At 35.7% G+C, this 20,620-nt stretch overlaps 1 protein-coding gene across 3 annotated transcripts in view; it reads left to right on the top strand.

The window, feature by feature from the left end:
* Trpc6 (transient receptor potential cation channel subfamily C member 6) overlaps positions 1-20,620 on the top strand; it is a 109,234-nt gene that overhangs the window by 48,980 nt on the left and 39,634 nt on the right. For all 3 annotated transcript variants that reach the window (XM_076843844.2, XM_076843846.2, XM_076843845.2), the window contains one exon: positions 18,608-19,382. In XM_076843844.2, coding sequence (XP_076699959.2) covers positions 18,608-19,382 — 775 coding nt within the window. The remainder of the gene's footprint in view (positions 1-18,607; positions 19,383-20,620) is intronic.

Consider the following 20,620-nt stretch of genomic DNA (forward strand, 5'->3'; position numbering starts at 1 on the left):
TTATTTCATCATAAAATGCCTTTTTGCAGATAAATAATTTCATAAAGTTGATAATTTGGAAATTTCAAATTGTGCACCATTGTCTTATAAAGGTTACAAAATATGAGAAGAACACTGTCATATAAATACCACTTCACAAGTCTGTCTACTCTTCTAGTAGCCTAATCCAGGCATTTGGGTTTAGGATGGATTGCATATATGGGATACCGCATGGTGCTAGGAGATTAGAATGGAGCCCTTACTGATGTGGTAGCCGTGGTAACATCACAGCCCAATGATTCACCCACATATTTGTGGTGATGCTGGGTGAACAAGCCTAGTGTACCACCAGTCTTGTAGATGTATACAACACACAGGATTCTATAGAGTTTTTAATACTTGATTATAATAAAGGACTATTACTGATTTGATTACCTTACTATGCCTTTTATTGTTCTTTTAGAGTGTACTTCTTCTACTTATATAAAAAAGTTTACAATGTTGTAATTAGGAAGAATAAGTACATTCTGTGGCAGAGTAGGATAAATATAGAAAATAATAATGAATTGTATATCTTAAAATAGAAGATAGGAATTTTAATGTATGTACTGAAAAGAAGTGATAAAAATTTAGTGATGCATATATACTAATTGCCCTGAATTGATTATTAACCAATGTATACATGAATCAAAGTATCAGCTGGGAACAGTGGTGAACACCAGTAACCCCAATGACTCAGGAGACTGAGGCAAAAGTATCACAAGTTCAAAGCCAACCTCAGCAACTTAGCGAGGCCCTAAGCAAGATCCTGTGTCAAAATTTAAAAAATTACAAAAGGGCTGGGAATGTGACTCAATGGTTAAGCCCAACTGAGTTCAATCCCCAGTACCAAATACCAAATATATGTATATATCACATTGTAGCTCAAAAAATGTGCAGATATTATGTGTCAATCAAAAATTAAATAAAATAAGTTTACTATAAAACAGGATGCCATGTTATACAGGCAGCCACCTCATACATTTCATGTTTACTGTGTCTCCTAATTGTATCAAAAAGCCAAGTTGAGTGATTGATTATATCATCTAGGCTTGTTTAAGTATACTGTATGATGTTCACATAATGACAAATTCACTTAATAACACATTTCTTAGACTGCATCCTTATTGTTAAGTGATATATAACTAACTGTATGTAGCATTGGGACTATCATCAAAAATGTAAAATTTGAAATCCTTGTTTCCCTTCAGTATTACATAAGAAAACTTGCTTGCCCAGTCAAATCATTGTGACATGAAATGATCAAGCAAGAAACTTTGATTCATACATTTTTAAAATTTTCCTAGAGGCTTCTATTATATTCAATGTAGTATAATTCTATTATATTCAATGTTGTCTTTTAGAGTTGAGAGCAATTGTGAAAACATTTAAACAAGACTTAGAGGCAGTAATTCAACAGAGCTTTGCACATCTGAGAAAACCCATTTAGCATTTTCAGAGGAAGTATAAAATCCAGGGAGTAAACAAATATGTTGTAATAAAACAAAAAACACAAAGAAGAAATTATTTTTACTCCTGAAAGATTGTAATTAAAATTATTCTTATATTGCCAACAATGTAGTATGTCAGTATTAATTATGCTTTATAAAATACTGCACAGCTTGTTACCTATACAATTTTTTAATTGATAGACTTTTTCATCCATTCAATATTTATGTATATAGTAAATAGAAAAATTATTTAAAATATGACCTAATCAGTTATATTTTTAAAAATGCATTCCCCATAATTTGGAAGCTTAGTTTACTTAATTAAATCATTTTATTCAGAAAATCCTGGAAATTATATACACATATACATATATAAAGAAATAATTTGGGAATAATACACCTGAAAAGTCCACTCAGTAAAAAACTATACCATTGATTTTGATTTAAAATGAAGGAGGAAAACTAAAATACACAGAAACTGTTTTATGGCATTAGCCACTAAATGCGTGGAATTGGAGACGATCATACTAAGTGAAATAAGCCAGTTCCCAAAAGTCAGAGTTGTAATGTTTTCTCAGAGATGCAGAAGCTATTTCAAAATAAGGTGTAGGGGGAGGGAGAATGGAAGAAAGATCCATGGAGTAGACAAAGGGGTATGAAGGGAGGAAAGGGGGATGGAATAGGAAAAGTCAGTGCAATGAATCTGACCTAACTTTCCTATGTACACATATGAATATACCACAGTGAATCTCCTCATCATGTACATCTACAAGACACTAACAAAAAGAAAAAGAAACTATAAGTAACTATCAAAAAGATCAGTAGTAGACCAGAGGGAAAGGAACAGGGGGAGGGAGGATCAGAGGGGAAGAGGAAGTATTTGGGACTGAATTAGAACAAATTATATTCCGTGCTTTTATAATTATGTCAAAACAAATTCTGTTTTCCAAAATAATGAAAAAGAACCAATAAAAATTGCAAAAACCAAAAGTTCAAAAATATACGTGAGTATCTAAGGGCAAAAGATGTGCCATTTTTAAGTTAAAGTTTAGTGTTTGTTACAATTTCACATGGAAATTAACACTGCAAGTTTTTTTTCTTTTTCTTTTTAGGATAATGGCAGTCTTCTCTACATTGGAGGATATAATTTCATTAGTTAGAGTGTCTACATTATCCCTGTGAATGGCCATTGTTAGAAGGAGAGGCACAGAGGGGGACTGAGAGACTCACATTTGCACTTCACCAATGCACATTTATTGAGCACTCTCCATGTGTCAGAAATGGTGGGAGGAACTGGAAACCAGACCCAGGTTTTGACAGTCCTGCTGGGATTCATTCCCCTGTGTAGTGAAGGATATTGGGACAAGCACAATGCAGCTAGGGCAGGAAGAACAAAGGACTGTGGGGCCCCCAAAAGAAGCAGCTGCCCCCATCCTGAGGGTGAGGGAAGGCTGTCCTGGTGTGTTCTCTCAGCCCCAACTGCTGCTTTAGTTCTCTATGTACTTTAGGTCACAGTGTGTCACAGTGGCTTTTAGCCATACTCTCCTTACTGGTTGTCCTACTTTCTACTCCTTGCTCCTTTCAAATCCAGATCTGACTTAGAAGCTTCCAATTTCTACACGTCACCTCCAGAATAAAGTCCAAATATTGCGTTATAGCCCTTCATGATGGGCCCATTTTCCTCCCATCTTCCTCTCTAGCTACCCTGTTGCACTGAACTCTCAAGGCATCCTAAACTACCTTAAATTCTAAGAGTGTTATGTTCTCACTTTCTTTCTGCTTTTTGTTCATGGATTACCTCTCTCTGGAATATTTCCCCCTTCTAGAGCCTTTACTTGGAGAATTCATGCTTATTCTTGAGGTCTCAGCACAGTCAGAAATGGGTCAAGCTAGTTTTTCCCCTTTACCTTTTACTTTCCATTCATTCCATCACCAAATCTTGAAAAATTCAAGACCAAACACCTTTTCTGTGGGCTAAATTACTTGCTCAAGATCATACACTTAATATGTTACAAAGCTAAGATTCAAGCCAAATTTTATCTAACTCATAAGCCAAAATGCACGATGGCACTGCCTTTCCAAGACAAGAAACATGCTAATGACTGTTTTATGCTTGTCCCAAACTATATTACTTTGAGACATTTAACTTCATTTTGTTTAATTGTTTCTCCCATGGTTATGCTAAAATCAGTGGCTAACATAATTGGCAATAGACTTTTAAACATTTTCATCTCTTTAACAACTCCTCTAAGATTTCTGCTTAAAGCAGTGGCTATTTTAAGTGAGCCAATGAAACTTAATAGTTGCATATGTATTTCTAAGTTATGGAAATTGAAAAATAATTAAAAATGAAATGAAACAGTGTATCATTTTCTGTCAAGGAAAATATATTATTTAAAAAGTATTATGGGCATGCTGTAGGGATTTCATGAAATAATGACTAAAGATAAGTGAAAAATACAACCACCTATAGTTATACCACCCATAGGTAACTACTGCATCAGATTTTGCTGTCTACATTTTATAGATAAAGTTGGTATGTATAACTCTGCATACATACATATTATAACACCTGCTGCTCACTGTTTCAAGTGATGGGGAAAATTGAAATGAAAGCTCCAATCTTGGAATCAAAAAGGTTTTTCAGAATGGTAGAAGTACATTTAATGGTAAGTTTATTGCAATAACATACAGTTCTACTTAGATACACTTAAATTTAAGAAATAAAAAGGCCTGAAGAAGGTTAAGGCCCTGTCTCTCCATATGACAGTAAATCCACTTGAGTGGTCATGATGGACTACAATCCTAAATTTGTAAAAGGAAGACTATGGTGGAGATAGAAAGTAGTGTGAATAAGAGGCTACTTTTAGATTGGAGCAATAATTACTAACCACTTGGACACAGGTAGGTGCCTGTTTGAGTTAGCCTATATTGACTTTAGCAAGGACAAAGCCTTTTCCTCTCAGAGAGATGCTTCTCAGGTTAACAGCCATAATAATTTTAAACTGTAGAAGGAAATGGGGGAGAGAGGAGTAACAGGAAAATATATTTTACTCAAACATTATCAGGGAGAGAGAGAATTTCACATGAAATCATATCCATTCTTAATCATTATATGCAATAATAGAAAAACTTTTAAAAACTTTATTTTCCACATATACATGCCTTTAATGACTGCTGTGAGTAGAGCAGACTATTTGAGTAGAGACTGGATACATTTTCTCCAATATAAAGCCACTGAAATGGTTTATTGTTTTTCAATTTGTTCTATTCAATTTCAGCCAATAAAAAATATCTGTAAAAGTGAACTCCTATCTGACCTGCTGGAAAATATAGAATTTTTTTTCTTACTGTCTACTGAAGATTGAAATTATTTTCATCACAGTTAGTGTCCAGAGTTTAGTGGAATCCATGTTATATTTCTGCTACTATTGATTTCACATTTTTTCACAAGAAAGACAAAAGAATAGGTAGCTGAAAAAAATTCTAGGTAGCTGAAAACAAGGGCAACTTGATAAGCTCCATTTTCCAGTATCTCTTAGAAAAAAACATGGAACAAACAAGACAAACACACCTGTATAGGAGCCATTCCCTGGGCAGCACTTGAGATAACGAATGGTCAAGGGGCTGGGGATGTGGCTTAAGCGGTAGCAAGCTCGCCTGGCATGCGCAGGGCACTGGGTTCGATCCTCAGCACCACATAAAAAATAAAAATAAAATTAAAGATGTTGTGTCCACTGAAAACTAAAAAATAAATATTAAAAAATTCCCTCTCTCTCTCAAAAAAAAAAAAAAAAAGGTCAAACTTTAAAATAACCATAATGTGAAAACAAACAAACAAAAAACTCCTGCAGGATCATCCATTCTCCTGCCTCCCCTCCTCCACCCTGGTGTGCTGGGGGGCAAGCAAAGACAGACCAAGAAAAATTATAAGGAAGAGAGAAGAAAGCTAGTGAATAGCTGCAGATTCATCTTAAAACCACTTCTAGAAAGACTATTTGTTTACCCTCAGTCTGAAAAATATTTTTAAAAGGTACTTTGATAGATTAGCGCATTCGCTATAGGGAAGTGAGTGGAACACATGCATGGTTTAAAAGAGCATTCTTCAAAATGTGTGACTTCTGTGGCAGAAAGCAAAATGAAATGAAAGTGCCTTTTGGATCTTGAGTAGTGGAAGAGAAAATCCCACAGGAGAAAATCTGGGTCTTGGGCAACAGTAGAGGTGGTGGTCAATTTTATGTGCCAGATTCATTGGACCCTAAGAGTCCTCAGTACTTGGATCAGTGTATTATTTCTGGGTGTCTGTGAGAATGTTTCTGGAGTTGAGCATTTGAAATGGTGAACTGAGTGGAGCAGATTATGAGTGGGCCTCACTCCACCCCCTGAAGGTAGAACAAGTTACACACTGATCCTCGCTCTGTGCCCAGCTGCATGAGCTGAGCCATCATCTACCCTTGTACTGGAACTTGCACCAGCAGCTCTCCTGGTTCTCAGGCTTTCACACTCATTTTTCTGAGTCTTTTGCTTGCAAGTGGCAGAATTGGGAACTTCTTAGCCTCCAAAACTGCATAAGCCACTTTATTAGAGTAAATCTGTTCCTTTGGAGAACTCTGGCTAATAAAACAGAGAATCAAAATATTGGAGGACATGAAACTTGACTGGTCAAGGAAACAAATCCACTAAAATTCCTGAACTTTACGATACTGACAGAAGAGGGTGCCATTGAACTAGGAATCTTGTTGGAGGCAGAAAGAAGACTGGCAAAAAGTGCCAATTGTCCTAGTCCTCACCAAAACATGGTATGATCATTCTTTTTAGTTTTAGATATGTAGTTAGTATCTCAGAGGTTATGGTTTGTATTTCTTTAGTGGCCAGTGATGTTGAGCACCATTTCCCAGTGCTTTTTTTATCCCTATATTCTATGATGAAATGTCTGCTAAATTTTTCTGTTCACTTTTAATTGAATTCTTTGTTTTATTGTGTTCTATTTTGCCCTTTTTATAACGCTTCTTATTTTTGTGTTCTGAGAGTTCTAAGAGTGAGAGTTCTTCATTTTGATGATGTTCAGTTTAATGATTTTGTTTGTTTGTTTGTTTATGGTCATGGAGCATGCTTTTGGTTTCATATCTAAGGTAAACTCTTAAATACAAGTTAGTCTGTAGTATTTTGTTACTCTTTCAACATCTGTATACTCTGTAATGATATTACCACCTTCATTTTTGGTGTTGGTAATTTGTATTTCCTATCTTTTTGTTTTTAATCAGTTTCATAGAGATGTATAAATTATATATATTTGTAGAGAGCTCTATATAATGCTGATACTGAATTTATACCCAGCATGTCCTTTTAGGCAGTACACCCAGATTATATCTGTACATGTTTTCCTTTATTCAGCAGAGGTTTACTGAGAACCTACTAGGTATAGGCTCTGTCCTGTGCACTGAGAATGCATTACTGGGGTAGGGTATGTACTCAAACATCAGGGAAGATCTTTCAGGCAGAGGGTAGAGGAAATGCAAAATCTCACATATGCTTGGAATAAAAAGGACAAGTAAGAAGGTCAGCACGGCTGTAGCCAAGGGCCTGAGTAGTAGGATGGGGGTTAAGAGAACCAGTGTGCAGAGTCAGACTGTGCTAGGCCTGATAGGTCAAGTGCCCAGATGATATGAGCTAAATAAGGGTGGTAGCAGGAGTCGTTCAGGTTGTGGATAATTTGTGAGTATAGTTCAGGATTTCAAGTACAAGTAGGGGCTGGGGATGCAGCTTAGTGGCAGAGCATTGACTGGCACATACAAGGCTCTGGGTTCAATCCTTAGCACCACGAACAATACTGCAAGTGAAGCACAGATAGGAGTTTCTGGATTAAATAGTTTTGGAGTATGAAAAAAAGAAACGAGTCAGGAACACCATCAGGATTTTTTTTCCCAAGTAACTAGTAAATTGAAATGCTATTAACTCATGCGAGGAGCAAGGTTGGAGAAGCAGATTTTGGAGAGAACATAATTTGTAATATGTTTTCCCTAATTCCTTAATACTCAGTTTAGTCTCTGTCCTCCAAACTGTTGAAAATGCAGGGAAATATTCCACTTATTTAAAAATAAGAGACAGAATCAAATATTATGTTGACTAGAGGGACCTCAGAGACTGCTTAAAAGCAAGGAAACAGAAGACCAAAGAGTATAAATGGTGTTTTCTGGTGGTAAATGTCTGTCTGATCCAATTGGCTAGGTGCCACCACAGCTCCCCGTGAGCAGAAACACTCACGATTTATGTAATTACTCTGGGCTTCAGCTAGGGCTGAGGAATATTGACCCTAACAACCTTTTGGCCTAGGCCAATTATGCTTTTATCTGGCTATAATCTAAATGAGAATAAATTTAACAACAGCTTTGGGACTATTTGTGGAACATATGTTGTTTCTTAAATTTGATCTTCATCATAAGAAAATCCCTCTTCATAAGACCAGAAACTAATATCCTTTAAATAACATTTATTTTGGGGTAATCACATTTTGTAATGAAAATGAGTCAGTGGTTTAGAATTATAAGCAACTATTTGACATTGGGTAAGTTACTTTGGGCCCTGTTTTCCTCATGTGGAAAGTAACTATATAATTAAAATAATTTTTACACATTTTCTTTCTAGGAAAACTTAAGGCAGACACTTGAAAAGCATTGAGGTTGAAAGAGATAATTTCTAAATGTCTTTCTGCACTTCCAGGTTGTGGTCCTATCATTATTACTTTGGTAGGTATAGTAGAAGTGCTGTAGAAATGTATCCATATATGTAAAAATTTAAGTATGATTCCCTCATTGATTAATGGCCTTAATAAAGAATCTCAGTGTAGAAGCATAGAGGAAATATGAACCTTGGGCACATTTAAAATCTTCCAATATAGCAACATATTGCAGTTAATAAAAAGGGGTTTGAGTTATATTTGCAGGGGCTGGAGAAGTTCGTTTTTACCATAAAAGAGAGAAAGATAAGAATAACTTCTCTATGGAAAATTGGGACAAAGGTTTTTGTGCATTTGTTACCAAAGTAGTCAGGTGTTAGTCACCTAGGTTTGCTTTGTTTGTACCAAAAGAGTGGTTTCACTGATTTGACTAAGTTTGTGTTTTCCTTACTTTAGGGAAATTACATAACTTCTACAGCTTGAGTCACCTTGAAAATCCCATTTTAAATAGAAGCACATTGGCTGCATCCCTGAAAGTTGAATATAGTTGTAAATGGAAAAATTTATATTCCATACTTGGCTCAACAGAATTTGTTGCTTTCCTACCACTGGCTGATCACTGTGTCGTCTTCAAAGTACTTCAGAGTTTTGTTTTGGTAAAATTGGCATAAAACACCAATTGAAGAGGAGATCAAACAACAACAACAACAACAAATGTGATTAACACCCTTACTACTAAAGGCAATGTAGAATTTTCAAAAGAGGTTTACCCATTCTGAGGGGATGTGCTTTGTCTTCCCCTTTTGGGGCAGAGTAGAAAGCAGCAGATGTGGGGCCAGATGCCTAGCCAGATGCTGCATTTTTGCTGAACCTTACATTCCCCAAGACTCACTAGTCATCAGTGCTCCTAACTGATGCACCGGGTCTTTTAAAGCTCTCAGGAGCAATGAACCACTGACTCTGTTCTGCTTACCCTGTTTCAGGAGCTTTCTTCCAAGAGGGTATGGCAATATTTGCCTCCTCATTCTGCTGTCTCTGTGCCAAGTACTTCTTTTTTCCAACCTAATCTATATTAATTAGGATGTACAAAGGTGGAAAAGATATATCTTTATATATCTATATTGAAAAAGAGAATGTTTAACATAAAGGCCAGGCAGTGGTTTCTTATTGGGGTTCAAGGAAGAGAGTGGTTCTCAAATAGACACACAGTGGTTCTTAAAGTTTTATCAGTGATATAATTCTTAGGTGGGGAAAGATAGGGAAATAGAGGTGATCATCTTATTAGTTTTAAAGTTGTAGTTCTCTACAGCATGTATGTTTCACACTAATAAACATAAGATTAAAAAAAAAAGATGTCTGAAAACCTAAATTTACAATCTTGTTTTACCATTTATTATTCCTATGAATTTGTTGTATCTATCAACTTAGTATGGTAATAGAGTTATAAGTGGAAATTTCCAAATTGAGGAAAAAACATGCACAACATTGAAACCCTTCCACCAATCCTGTGATAAGGAACATTATAATTCTCATTTTGCAGGAAGCCAGACAGTTAACAAATGGCCAAGCCAGAACTAGTCCATGTCTGGTTACTCTAGTGTCTGTGCTTTTAATATCTGTAAATCTGGGATCTTTGATGAAAATCTGAGCATAAAATGAAAACTTAAAAGTGCCACATAAAAATGTCTGACATTATGATGCTAGGAATAGTATGAGGATAAAATTGTAGAAAATACATTGCTTTTAAAAGTCCTTGGGCAATATTTACTAGGATACTTTCTAAAACTTTGCCCTGTGTCTCAAAGTTACCAACTCATTTTAACAGAGGATTATGGATTCTTAGCTGTATAAAGTGAGTAAATAAAAATTGATTTATTTAATCTTGTGACCGTTTTTATATAATATATGCAATTATTCTATTCCACAGATCTGTGATATATTATTAATTAGATTACATCCTTTTGGTAAAAGAAATCCTAAATGAATTGTCATTTTGTGAGAAATGAGGCAAACATGATAACATCTATAGAGGAGTCCACTTCCTTTCCCCTTAGTCTCATGAATGATGCAGAACCATTAGGAAGAGTCACACTTCCTTGATTGATGCACTTCATTTTAAAATTTAACTCTCTGGTGTTAGAAGTTATTTGTATGGTATAGTTGTTATGCATTTGTTTATTCATATAATAAATGGAATTCTAACTCTATTATGAATTTTTAAAAGTTTCTTGATACAGAATAAAAGAGTTTGAGAAACTTCTAAAACTGTAACAAAGCAGAGTGGTACCAATTCAGTTTTTTAATTCTTTCTTCTTTCTATTGCTTATTTATTTATTTGTAGATTTATAAAACATTTTGTTCTTGATCTTATGCTTGGCTCTGAACTCCAAAAATGAGTTCGTGTTTTAAGGGCACATGTATATAAGAAGAGAAAGGGAAATATATAATCAAGAATGAAGACAAAGATTAGAACATATTTTAAGAACATATCAGTAACGCTCAAAAACAGAGCATGCTGAAGATTAAAAAATACATACTGGGCAATGAAAATGCCCTTTTGGCCATGTTGACATCACAGACTTTTTTTTCTTAAGGTAGTTATTTTATTTTTAATTGATATAAAATAATTTTATGTATTTGTAGGGTAGAGTGTGATTTTGCAATACAAATATACAATGTATAGTGATCAGATCAGTGCAATTAGCATATCTACCACATTTATCAAACATTTATCATTTTTTTGTGAGGAGAATCCTCTCTTGTAGCTATTTTAAAATATACAATGAGTTATTGTTAACTATGGTCATCTTACTATACTGTAGAGCAATAGAACATATTCCCCCTTTCTAACTTTAACATTGTACCATTAACTAAACTCTCCCTATACGCCCTTCTTGCTACCTTCCCAGACTCCAGTAACAACTGTTCTCCTCTCCACTTAAGGGATTGACTTTTTAGTTTCCACATGAGTGAAAATATGCCTGGCTTATTTCACTTAACACCATATCTTCCAGCATCATCCATGTTGCTACAAATTATAAGGGTCCATTCCTTTAAGGCTCAGTAGTATTTTATTGTCCATGTGCACTAATATTTTTATACATTTATCACTTATTGGATACTTAGGTTAATTCAATTTTTTGGCTATTATGAATAATGCTGCAATCAATATGGACATACAGAAGTCTCTTTCACATACTGACCTTATTTCCTTTGGACATAAACCCAGGAGTGAGATTTCTGGACCATATAGTAGTTGTATTTTTAACTTTTGGAGATTTTCTATGCTGTTCTCTATAATAGCTGTACTAAGTTACATTCCCATCACAGTGTAAGGGTTCTCCTTTATCTGCATCCTCACCAGCACTTTTATCATTTATCTTTTTTAAAAAATATTTTTTTAGTTGTGGTTGGACACAATACCTTTATTTTATTTATTTTTACCTGGTGCTGAGGATCAAACCCAGGGCCTCGCAAGTGCTAGGCAAGCGCTCTACCACTGAGCCATAACCCCAGCCCTCATTTATCTTTTTGATAATTACCATTCTAACTGGGGTGAGGTGATATCTCATTGTGATTTTGATTTGAATTTCTCTGATGTTAGTGATGTTGAAATTTTTTTTTTCTAAACCTTCTGGCCATTTGGTATGTTTTCTTTGAGGAATGTCTGTTCATATCATTTGCCTGCTGTCAGGGGCTTGAAGGTCTTGATTAAGGAGGATTTGAAATTGATAATAGATGAGGCATAGAATTATCTTAAGCTGAATTCCACAAATCACCAATTATAGTTAATCTAAAAAGTTGATTAACACCCTCCTTCCAGTTTTACCACTAAGAAATCTGAGACTCAGAGAGAAAACACAGATAGTAAACTCCAAGATCAGGATTCCTAATATGGTCTGTCTTTCTTCAAAGCTGTGTTCTTCCAAATATTTTGAGAGGTTTCCCCAAAATTGCCTCAAGTCCAGATCTCTAAGGACTCAGTTCTGAGTTCCCTTAAAATTCTCCTTAAGTATTCTGAACTCAGGACTTTGAATTCTAGAAGCCCCAAATGCCTCAGAAAAACAAAACAAAACAAAACAAAACCCTTAGGCTGGTAACCCAGTAACTGAGTTCTGAAACACAGATCTCCTAAGTTGGAATCCTGATCTCTTAGGAAATTACTTCAATCTTCATTTTTCTACCCTAAAGTAAAAGTTCTGAATGTTCAACTATGAACATCAATCTGAGTCTCAGGCCTTCAGTTAAACTGAGCCAGGAACCAGAAAGTCTCCTGGGGAAGGGGCAACTCTTGCACATTCCAGTATAAGGGACTACTGACTTATGCAAGCATGGTTTTCTGTGCATGGAGGTCTACTTTTCATCTTGTCTCTTCGCAAACCCTCCCGCATCCTTAGACAAAGTGACATTTTCTCTGAATGCTTTCCCTGTCTCCAGACTGGGTTGAAATCTGCTTGCTATTCATTTATATAGCATTAATTTCCCTTTGATAACATTCACTATTTACTACCATTCCCTGTCATTCCTTGCTTTCCCCATGTGCCTAGCACAGTACCTGAAACATGTTGATAAAGATAATAGTGAACATTTGAATTGTTGAATGCATGGATTGAGAAATGGATGAGTTTGGTAAGTATGATAAAATCATACCCCATTGCAATGAAAGGCATTCTGCAATTTTGTAACAATAAATAAAAACCATGCATTGCTTGGTCCAACCTTCTCTTTCTCTGCCGGTGCTCTGTTACAAGTGGCAGGCTCATATGGACTGTTTGGATCTAGCCCTCCTGGAGATTGATAGCATATTCCAGCCCTATTAGTGATGTCTATTCTTATGCAGCACTGTTATCTGTGTGAATCAACAACTTTAGATTAGTCTCTTCACAATCTTTTCAAATGTATATGTTTTATACAAATAAGATGTCAATTGAAGATCAAAACAAACAACCAAAATTAGATTAGCCTTCTTCTCACCTGAAAAATCTGAGTTGTTCTTCATAAGCTTCACATGAGCATCAACTTAAAATTCCAATGGATGTATCTTACTCACAGGCTCATTTTTAAGATAATGGACTGCCTGAACTTGAATGTGGGTGTCTTTTCTGACAGATAGCTTATAAAAGGGGAAAAAAATAATCTCAGAAAGGTGAGAACTGATGAGACATCAGTGACTCATAACACAAATGCACTTACCATTTTCTTTGTGCAAGTGTTTCCATCAGTGATTTCTGAAGGAGTTTTTATGGCAAAGTCAAATTCACTTGCACAGCTGTGCTGTGTGGTGTGAGCTTGGCCTTCCTGCTCTTCTCTCCACACTTTTTGCACACTGTCCTCTGCCTGGTAGGGACAGCGTCACTGTACACCTCTGTGGATGGCATCAATGTGCTTTGAGCTGGATTTAGCCCTTAGGAGGCACCTATGAGATATCAAGAGGTAGGAGAGTGAGATCAGTAGCCCTAGCTTTCTCCTTGAGGGTGGTCTGTTTTCCTCTGTCAAAGGCCAGAGCTCTGTCAAGTAGCCCTTGCTTACAGTGACCTTGCTTAACTTTTGATAACTGCTCCTTCCTTATGTCCCTTCAGGCCTAAACCTATATTGTCCTAGACATGGGCACCATTTTGGATTTCCCCAGTTCCTGCCCACACACACTCTTTTTCTTCATTAAATGCCACATAATCTAATTTATGTGTGATCTCTTTTTTCCTGCCCAGAGTCTGTCTCATACAGAGGTTATTTGTGGAATAAGAAAATATTCTTGCAAAATACACAGGACTATGACAGTTGTTGATAATAGAAGCAAAGGTTTAAACTTCTTCCTTTGATGAAATAATTGTAATACATTTTGCTTGTATTACACATAAACTTTTTAATATTCCCAAGAGTACTCCATCAAATAGATCAAAATAAATTCCTGCGCCCATAACTCTACTGAGGCGCATTTTAAAGAAGAAAGACGTGACACATGAAATAAATTAAAACGCAAATTGGAGGCTAAAAAGGAAGTATGACATTTCAGACATATTTGTTTTATAAAAAGCCAACTTTTTATAACTGTGCCATTATTTACTCAGGTTCTCATTCTCTCACAGTTTGGCTTTTGTTTTATACAAACAAGATGTCAATTGATGATCAAAACAAACAACCAAAATTTGTAACATGCACAAGATATTTTTCAGTCACACTTTTGCTAGCTCCCACGGAAAGCAGCAAATAGCTCAGGCTCTTATTATTTAGCCCATGGAATAGGGAGGTAGCCTGTGACGTAGCGTGACTGATCAAACAGAAAGTTGGGATGTGATGACATGAGAGGAATTCCTGGGGAAAATTGAACCTAATCAAGTCAGAATGAAGACTTTGCTATCTAGAAAACTATCTGGAAGTTAAAGGGATTTGGTAGTGTATTGTGAAGATGGGTGGTCATGCTCTATGTGCAATGTCAAGGACAAGCAGAAATCAGGGCAGAGGGGAGAATATTAGTTCTACTTTTAAGGATAAGAAAATCTCCATGGATGACATTAAAAAAAATAATGCTTTTCAACTTTCTGTGTTCCCTACTGAGCTTTCTGTTTATGTTTCTGAATACAAAATTTACATATATCTACCAGGACACACTATGATTCAACCTTTATGTTTTGTTTCTTTTTTGTTGTAGGGTTGTACATTGTAATGATTTGAGGTCAGGTTAATAGGGAATGAAAAGACTGTGAACTTTATTCCTTCCACAGAAGCCATTCATGCTTATGATAGGTACTAAGTGCTTGCCATGTGCCACTCTGAGTGGTAAATTCTCTGTGAATACAGCAAAATACTTTTTGTTTTCATGGGACTAAGGAAAACCACTTTAATTGTCTACTGCTTCCTCAATCCCAGAGAAAGGCTTGGGATTTGTGGTAAGAGAGTAAGTTGACAGGTTGAAAACAGGTTTACTGTTATAAGATTAGAGTAAAGGTACTTTTTCATTCACCCTGCTAAAGTAGTCTGCAAACTTGCTAGTTGTATAATTGTTGAACTCTAAATATTCAAGTCAAATTCTTCCCATGGATAATTGTGCATGTAATAAAATAAAGATTTGGGGATTTCCTTAATTTCTGTTTTCCTAGGATGAATCCACAAAATCTATTCTTGTGTCTTCTATGTTTCCTAGAATGGTTATTTTAGTTATATGCCATTTATATTTTTAATACTCTTGCCTCAGTAGAAACATGCTTTAATTAGAATATTTGTAAGGATTTTTAAACAAAAATTAAAAGTTAAGCTGGGTCTTTTTTTTTTTTCATTTTTTCTCCAATTTTATTTCTATTTTCACCTTAAAGATTTTCACCTTCCTATCTCCCTCCTGCCTAAGCTGGGTCTTAATAGTGGAGGTTAGTTTGAACAACAGCAATTCCATTTGATAAAAGTGCATCATATTTGAACAGGAAGTAGAGAAAATTACTCCACATGCTCTGGACTCAAGCTCACAGTCCAGTCTACTCAGAAGCTAATTTGTGTGGCTGGCATTTTCGATAGAGATAGATTATTCCATCCCTCACTATCTGGGGCAACAGCCGCTATTTTTTCCTGCAAAAACAATCAGGGAAATGAGGTAGGTAAAGGCTTGATTTTCATCACCTAATCAATATTTGAGTGTCACAGGGCAGTGCCTAATTACACATTTTCCTAGAACTGGTATTTACATATTGTGATAAACAAATTGAAAACTTCAAACAGGAAAATGTAGGCTTTTAAACATTTAATCATGCTAAAAATAGCTAAGTACATAAAGGAAATTTCTTTTTAAAGAGAAGAACTGACTTGGAAAAATTGTTCTTTAGCTGAAATGAAATATCTGTTTTGTTACTATAGTACTGTGGACTGAGTTGTTCTATTTTTTTAATAGATTGTTTCTATATTAATGCAAAATTCTAAAATATAGCTATATAAAATCAAGTTTCAGAGAGGTGATATAATCTACTAATATTTATTATCTTTCTTGAAAGGTTTCAAATGTTTGTTATTTAGGAACTTGTTTTACATATTTTGCTTTTGCATTTAAAAGCCGGAGATGATACTGATGTTTTTCCTCACACCACTTGTAACAACAAAACAAAACAAAAAAGTCTTTAGTTGCTTCACTACACTGCAGTTAAGAAATAGCAGGAGAGCAGAAGAAAAGGCATATTATTCTCTTAACATACAAACGGCTCCATGTTATCTCTCTACTCCATGCAGTAGCTACTGACTTCATTGTGCATGCATTTTTAAAAAATCTTTCCAAAGCAATGGAAATGTTTATGTAAACATTCCGTATCTGGATTTTCTATTGAGAGAATGTTAAAGAAACAATGATAATCCAGCCCTTTTAATATAAATATATCTGAAATTTATGTTATTCCATTTTATTAATATTTTGGCACAATAACCAAAACAGGAGATGTTTTAAGACTGAAGATAATTTTCCCTCTCTATGGAAATGTCTTTGCTGTTCCTTTAAGAGGATGGTAGTTATGGCATGAACACAATAAGAATGGAATCCATAATTGTGTAGAAGGAAAAAGGACATGTTCTCAGGAATAGTAGCTTGTGAAGATAAAATTTGCCTCCCGCCCTCAAATAAATGATAATTAGAATAAAAAAGCATTATTTCAAAATTTTAGAATTAGAGATGTTGCAACTCCAGTTCATTCTAGTTCAGTGTAAATTTAGATGTATCACATGAACAAACAAACCTCTGGAAACCAGAATTTAAAAAAAGGAATTGAGATACAAGTAAAGTTACTGATAATAATTTTTATTTCTTTAAAGAGACAAAGGTCACTTAGACCAATTTCCATCACAGTTCTTGACTTTTTCATGGGTCTTCTGATAAAAAACAGATAAGTCCAGGCATCTCTCTCAAAAATACATTGTTCTGTGGCCATAAAAATCAATACAATCTGAGTTTAAGGGCTTTCCACATTCATAACTCCAGTTGACTCTGAAAATAATTATTTGAGATAGGTTAGAATATTTTATCTCCAATTTTAACAGACAAAATGAACAAAAGAGAGGCTTGGTCCTTGATCTCTTGGTACTTGGAACTATTTTCTGTCACGTCTTTGGTTCTGTCTTCTAGCTACTTGAGAACTTTCCTTGAAAGTTTGCACTCCCAGTACATTCACTTTATTCTTATGAATCCCCTGATCCTGGCTCATTTCTTCCTTAGTTTTATATATTTTTTTCTTTTTCAAAGCACTGTCCATGTTCACCTGACACTTTTTCTTCCCCTAAACTTTGAACTTTCTCTTTTCTGCAGCAGAAACTATATAAAATAATAAATGCAGAAGAGAGAAAGTGGAAGACTAAAGATGCTATCAGAAGCCAGAAAGGTGACAGAGAAGGAAAGAGGGCTAAGAATTTCAGCAGGATGGTGACAGGTGGCTGCTCATGTAACTAACCTTGTGTCTTTTCTGTCTCATCTGTCCTGTTAACTCAGAAATAATGCTGCTCTTCTAGAAACTCCCCTCCAACTCAGGATCACCTCTTGCCAAAACCAACATTAGGTTCAGCCTAGCTCTCCTAAGGGAAAACTGCACTCTTAGAAATTGCATTGTAAGGAGTATTTCTTTAAAAAGTGGAAATGAGTGTCTATTAAGGATCAGCAGCAATTTGTGGGAAAAGTCTGATGTAAAATACAGAGACCAAAGTAAACAAATATAAAAAAGCAACTTAGGAGTAACTTCTCTGAAATGTGTTCTGCTTAGACAGTTTTGACCATGACCTCAGAGATAAGAAAATGGATTGTACTTTTGGTAACAGAGAAGTGTTACAAAAATAAAAATTTAAAGAAAAAGAAGATGTTTTTGAAAATTAAAAATAAAACAGCAGAAAAATTTCTTTAGGTATATTAGAGGATAAAGTTGCAGAAATCTCCCACAATAGAATGCAAAAAAAAAGGTAAATCATTAAAATAGGAGAGAAAAGATGAGAAAATTAAAGGACAACTTTGGAATGCTCACCATTAAAATAAAAAGAGTTTCAGAAACAGAACTCTGAAAGAAAAAAATAAAATCATCTGAGAAATAGAAAATCATTATTTTTCATATTTGATTTGAACAAATTTACATTATTACCTTTACTTTTTAAAGGTTGTTTCTCACTCTCTCACATTGGTGACTGTGGGTAAAAGAGTTATTTCCTAAGTCTTTACCACCTGTGATTGAGAAACACATATTAATCTCTATATGAATGATATGGAAAAATTATGGCAGTTTCCAGTCTCCACCCCAGATTGAAAGGTTAAAATCTGTAAAGAGCTTGGTGTTTTTTAAAAACTTCTTGGAATCCATTAACAAATAAATGCATCTTCATTTTATAATATAGTAAGTCTAGAGATGATGAGATAACATCTAATATATTGAGGATTGCATTAGATGACTGGCACGTCATTTGGCACACTAAAATGCTCTTAATATGATTTGTTCACAATCTTTCTCATTTATTGCAGCCGGGGCACTGACAATAGACTGACTCACCGGCGGCAGACGGTTCTTCGTGAAAAGGGGAGAAGGTTAGCTAATCGAGGACCAGCATACATGTTTAATGACCGCTCAACAAGCCTATCTATCGAGGAGGAACGCTTTTTAGATGCAGCTGAATATGGCAACATTCCAGTGGTGCGGAAGATGTTAGAAGAATGTGTCTCCCTCAATGTTAACTGTGTAGATTACATGGGCCAGAATGCCCTGCAATTGGCAGTGGCCAATGAGCACCTGGAAATTACAGAGCTGCTTCTCAAGAAAGAAAACCTCTCTCGGGTTGGGGATGCTTTGCTTCTAGCTATTAGTAAAGGTTATGTTCGGATTGTGGAGGCAATTCTCAGTCATCCGGCTTTTGCTGAAGGCAAGAGGTTAGCCACAAGCCCTAGCCAGTCTGAACTGCAGCAAGATGATTTTTATGCCTATGATGAAGATGGGACACGGTTCTCCCATGACGTGACTCCAATCATTCTGGCTGCTCACTGCCAGGAATATGAAATTGTGCACACTCTCCTGCGGAAGGGTGCTCGGATTGAACGGCCTCATGATTATTTCTGCAAGTGCAGCGAATGCAATCAGAAACAAAAGCATGACTCCTTTAGCCACTCCAGATCTAGGATTAATGCCTATAAAGGCCTGGCAAGTCCAGCTTACCTGTCATTGTCTAGTGAAGATCCAGTGATGACGGCTTTAGAACTTAGCAATGAGCTGGCAGTGCTGGCCAACATTGAGAAAGAGTTCAAGGTAGGTCTTTAGCACCAGGGACTTCATCCTCTTTAAGCTGAAGTCAAGATATATTTATAAGCTTCCATGATGTGTGTTAGTTAATGTAAATACTAGGTAATTTTATATTTTTATTCAACAAAACTCCTTATAATTATTATAGTAAAAGTTAGGATTGCTATCCTTTAATAATGATTAAATCTACTAGACATCTTACATTTTTCATGTCTCAACATTATCACAGCCTGGAGAAGATATTATTGGTTCCTGTCCAGATGGAGAAATAGAGGCATAGAAAAGTAAGGCCTAGGCTTAACAAGTTGTAAATGACAGAGCTCGGATCAGAATACAGGTGTGCTGTTCTGTATGACTCAGGTTCTTTCTCCTTTGAAGCACTGTTTTTATGTTCAGAGCACAATGAAAATAAATGAATCTGCTTAAAGAAGTCACACTTGGACTTGAAAGATAATGTGTACATGTATAAATGTGAAGAAAAATGCAGCTGCTAGGCAGAGCTGTAAGCAACGTGCATAGACGTTCTGAGAAAGCAATACCTAGTTCCTACCAGGTTGCATCAAATTTACATACAAGATGGAATTTCACCTGTATATGGCAGAATGAATAGATTTTGGAGGGCAGAGAATGAGGGAAAAGATATTTTAGGTTAGGGTAATGGCAAAGACAGAAGACAAAATACTTGTAGATATGAATAAAGGAAGCAAGAGAATTTTAAGCAGTCTCTTAATAGAAGGCATCTGGAGGGAGAAATGGTATCAGATACTGCCATTGTTCGTGTGCTCTGTGCTGTATTTGGAAAGGATTAAAGCTCAGATTCTTACCTCCAAAGAATCCCCTGGCACACTTCTAAACTCCCTCTGTGAGTTATCTGACCTATCTTACAGTGTTCCTATTCTATCATGCATTGCCATTGTTTAAGATGTGTATTCTGCCTTACTAAGCTATATGCAGCTTGGAATCAGCTCTGACATATCAGTTTCAGTGTTTTACACAGTAAATACTGATCTTTTTTTCTTTCTATGCTATATGTTGTGAAGAAAACTTGTTTCTGTACTCTGTACCTTGGGAGACTGAAGCCCAGGCTCTTGATGCCATTGAAAAAAGGTTTTACATTGCTCTATGGGATGACATTTGTCCATCTATCTAGGTCCTATCTCTCCAGGAAGGAGGGGAAAATGTGAATGGCTATAGAAACACTTAGAATGTGCTTGACTTCCAGGATGAAGGCAGGTGTTTTTCCT

The sequence above is a fragment of the Callospermophilus lateralis genome, chromosome 2, assembly GCF_048772815.1.
Source record: "Callospermophilus lateralis isolate mCalLat2 chromosome 2, mCalLat2.hap1, whole genome shotgun sequence".
NCBI classification, from domain to species: domain Eukaryota; kingdom Metazoa; phylum Chordata; class Mammalia; order Rodentia; family Sciuridae; genus Callospermophilus; species Callospermophilus lateralis.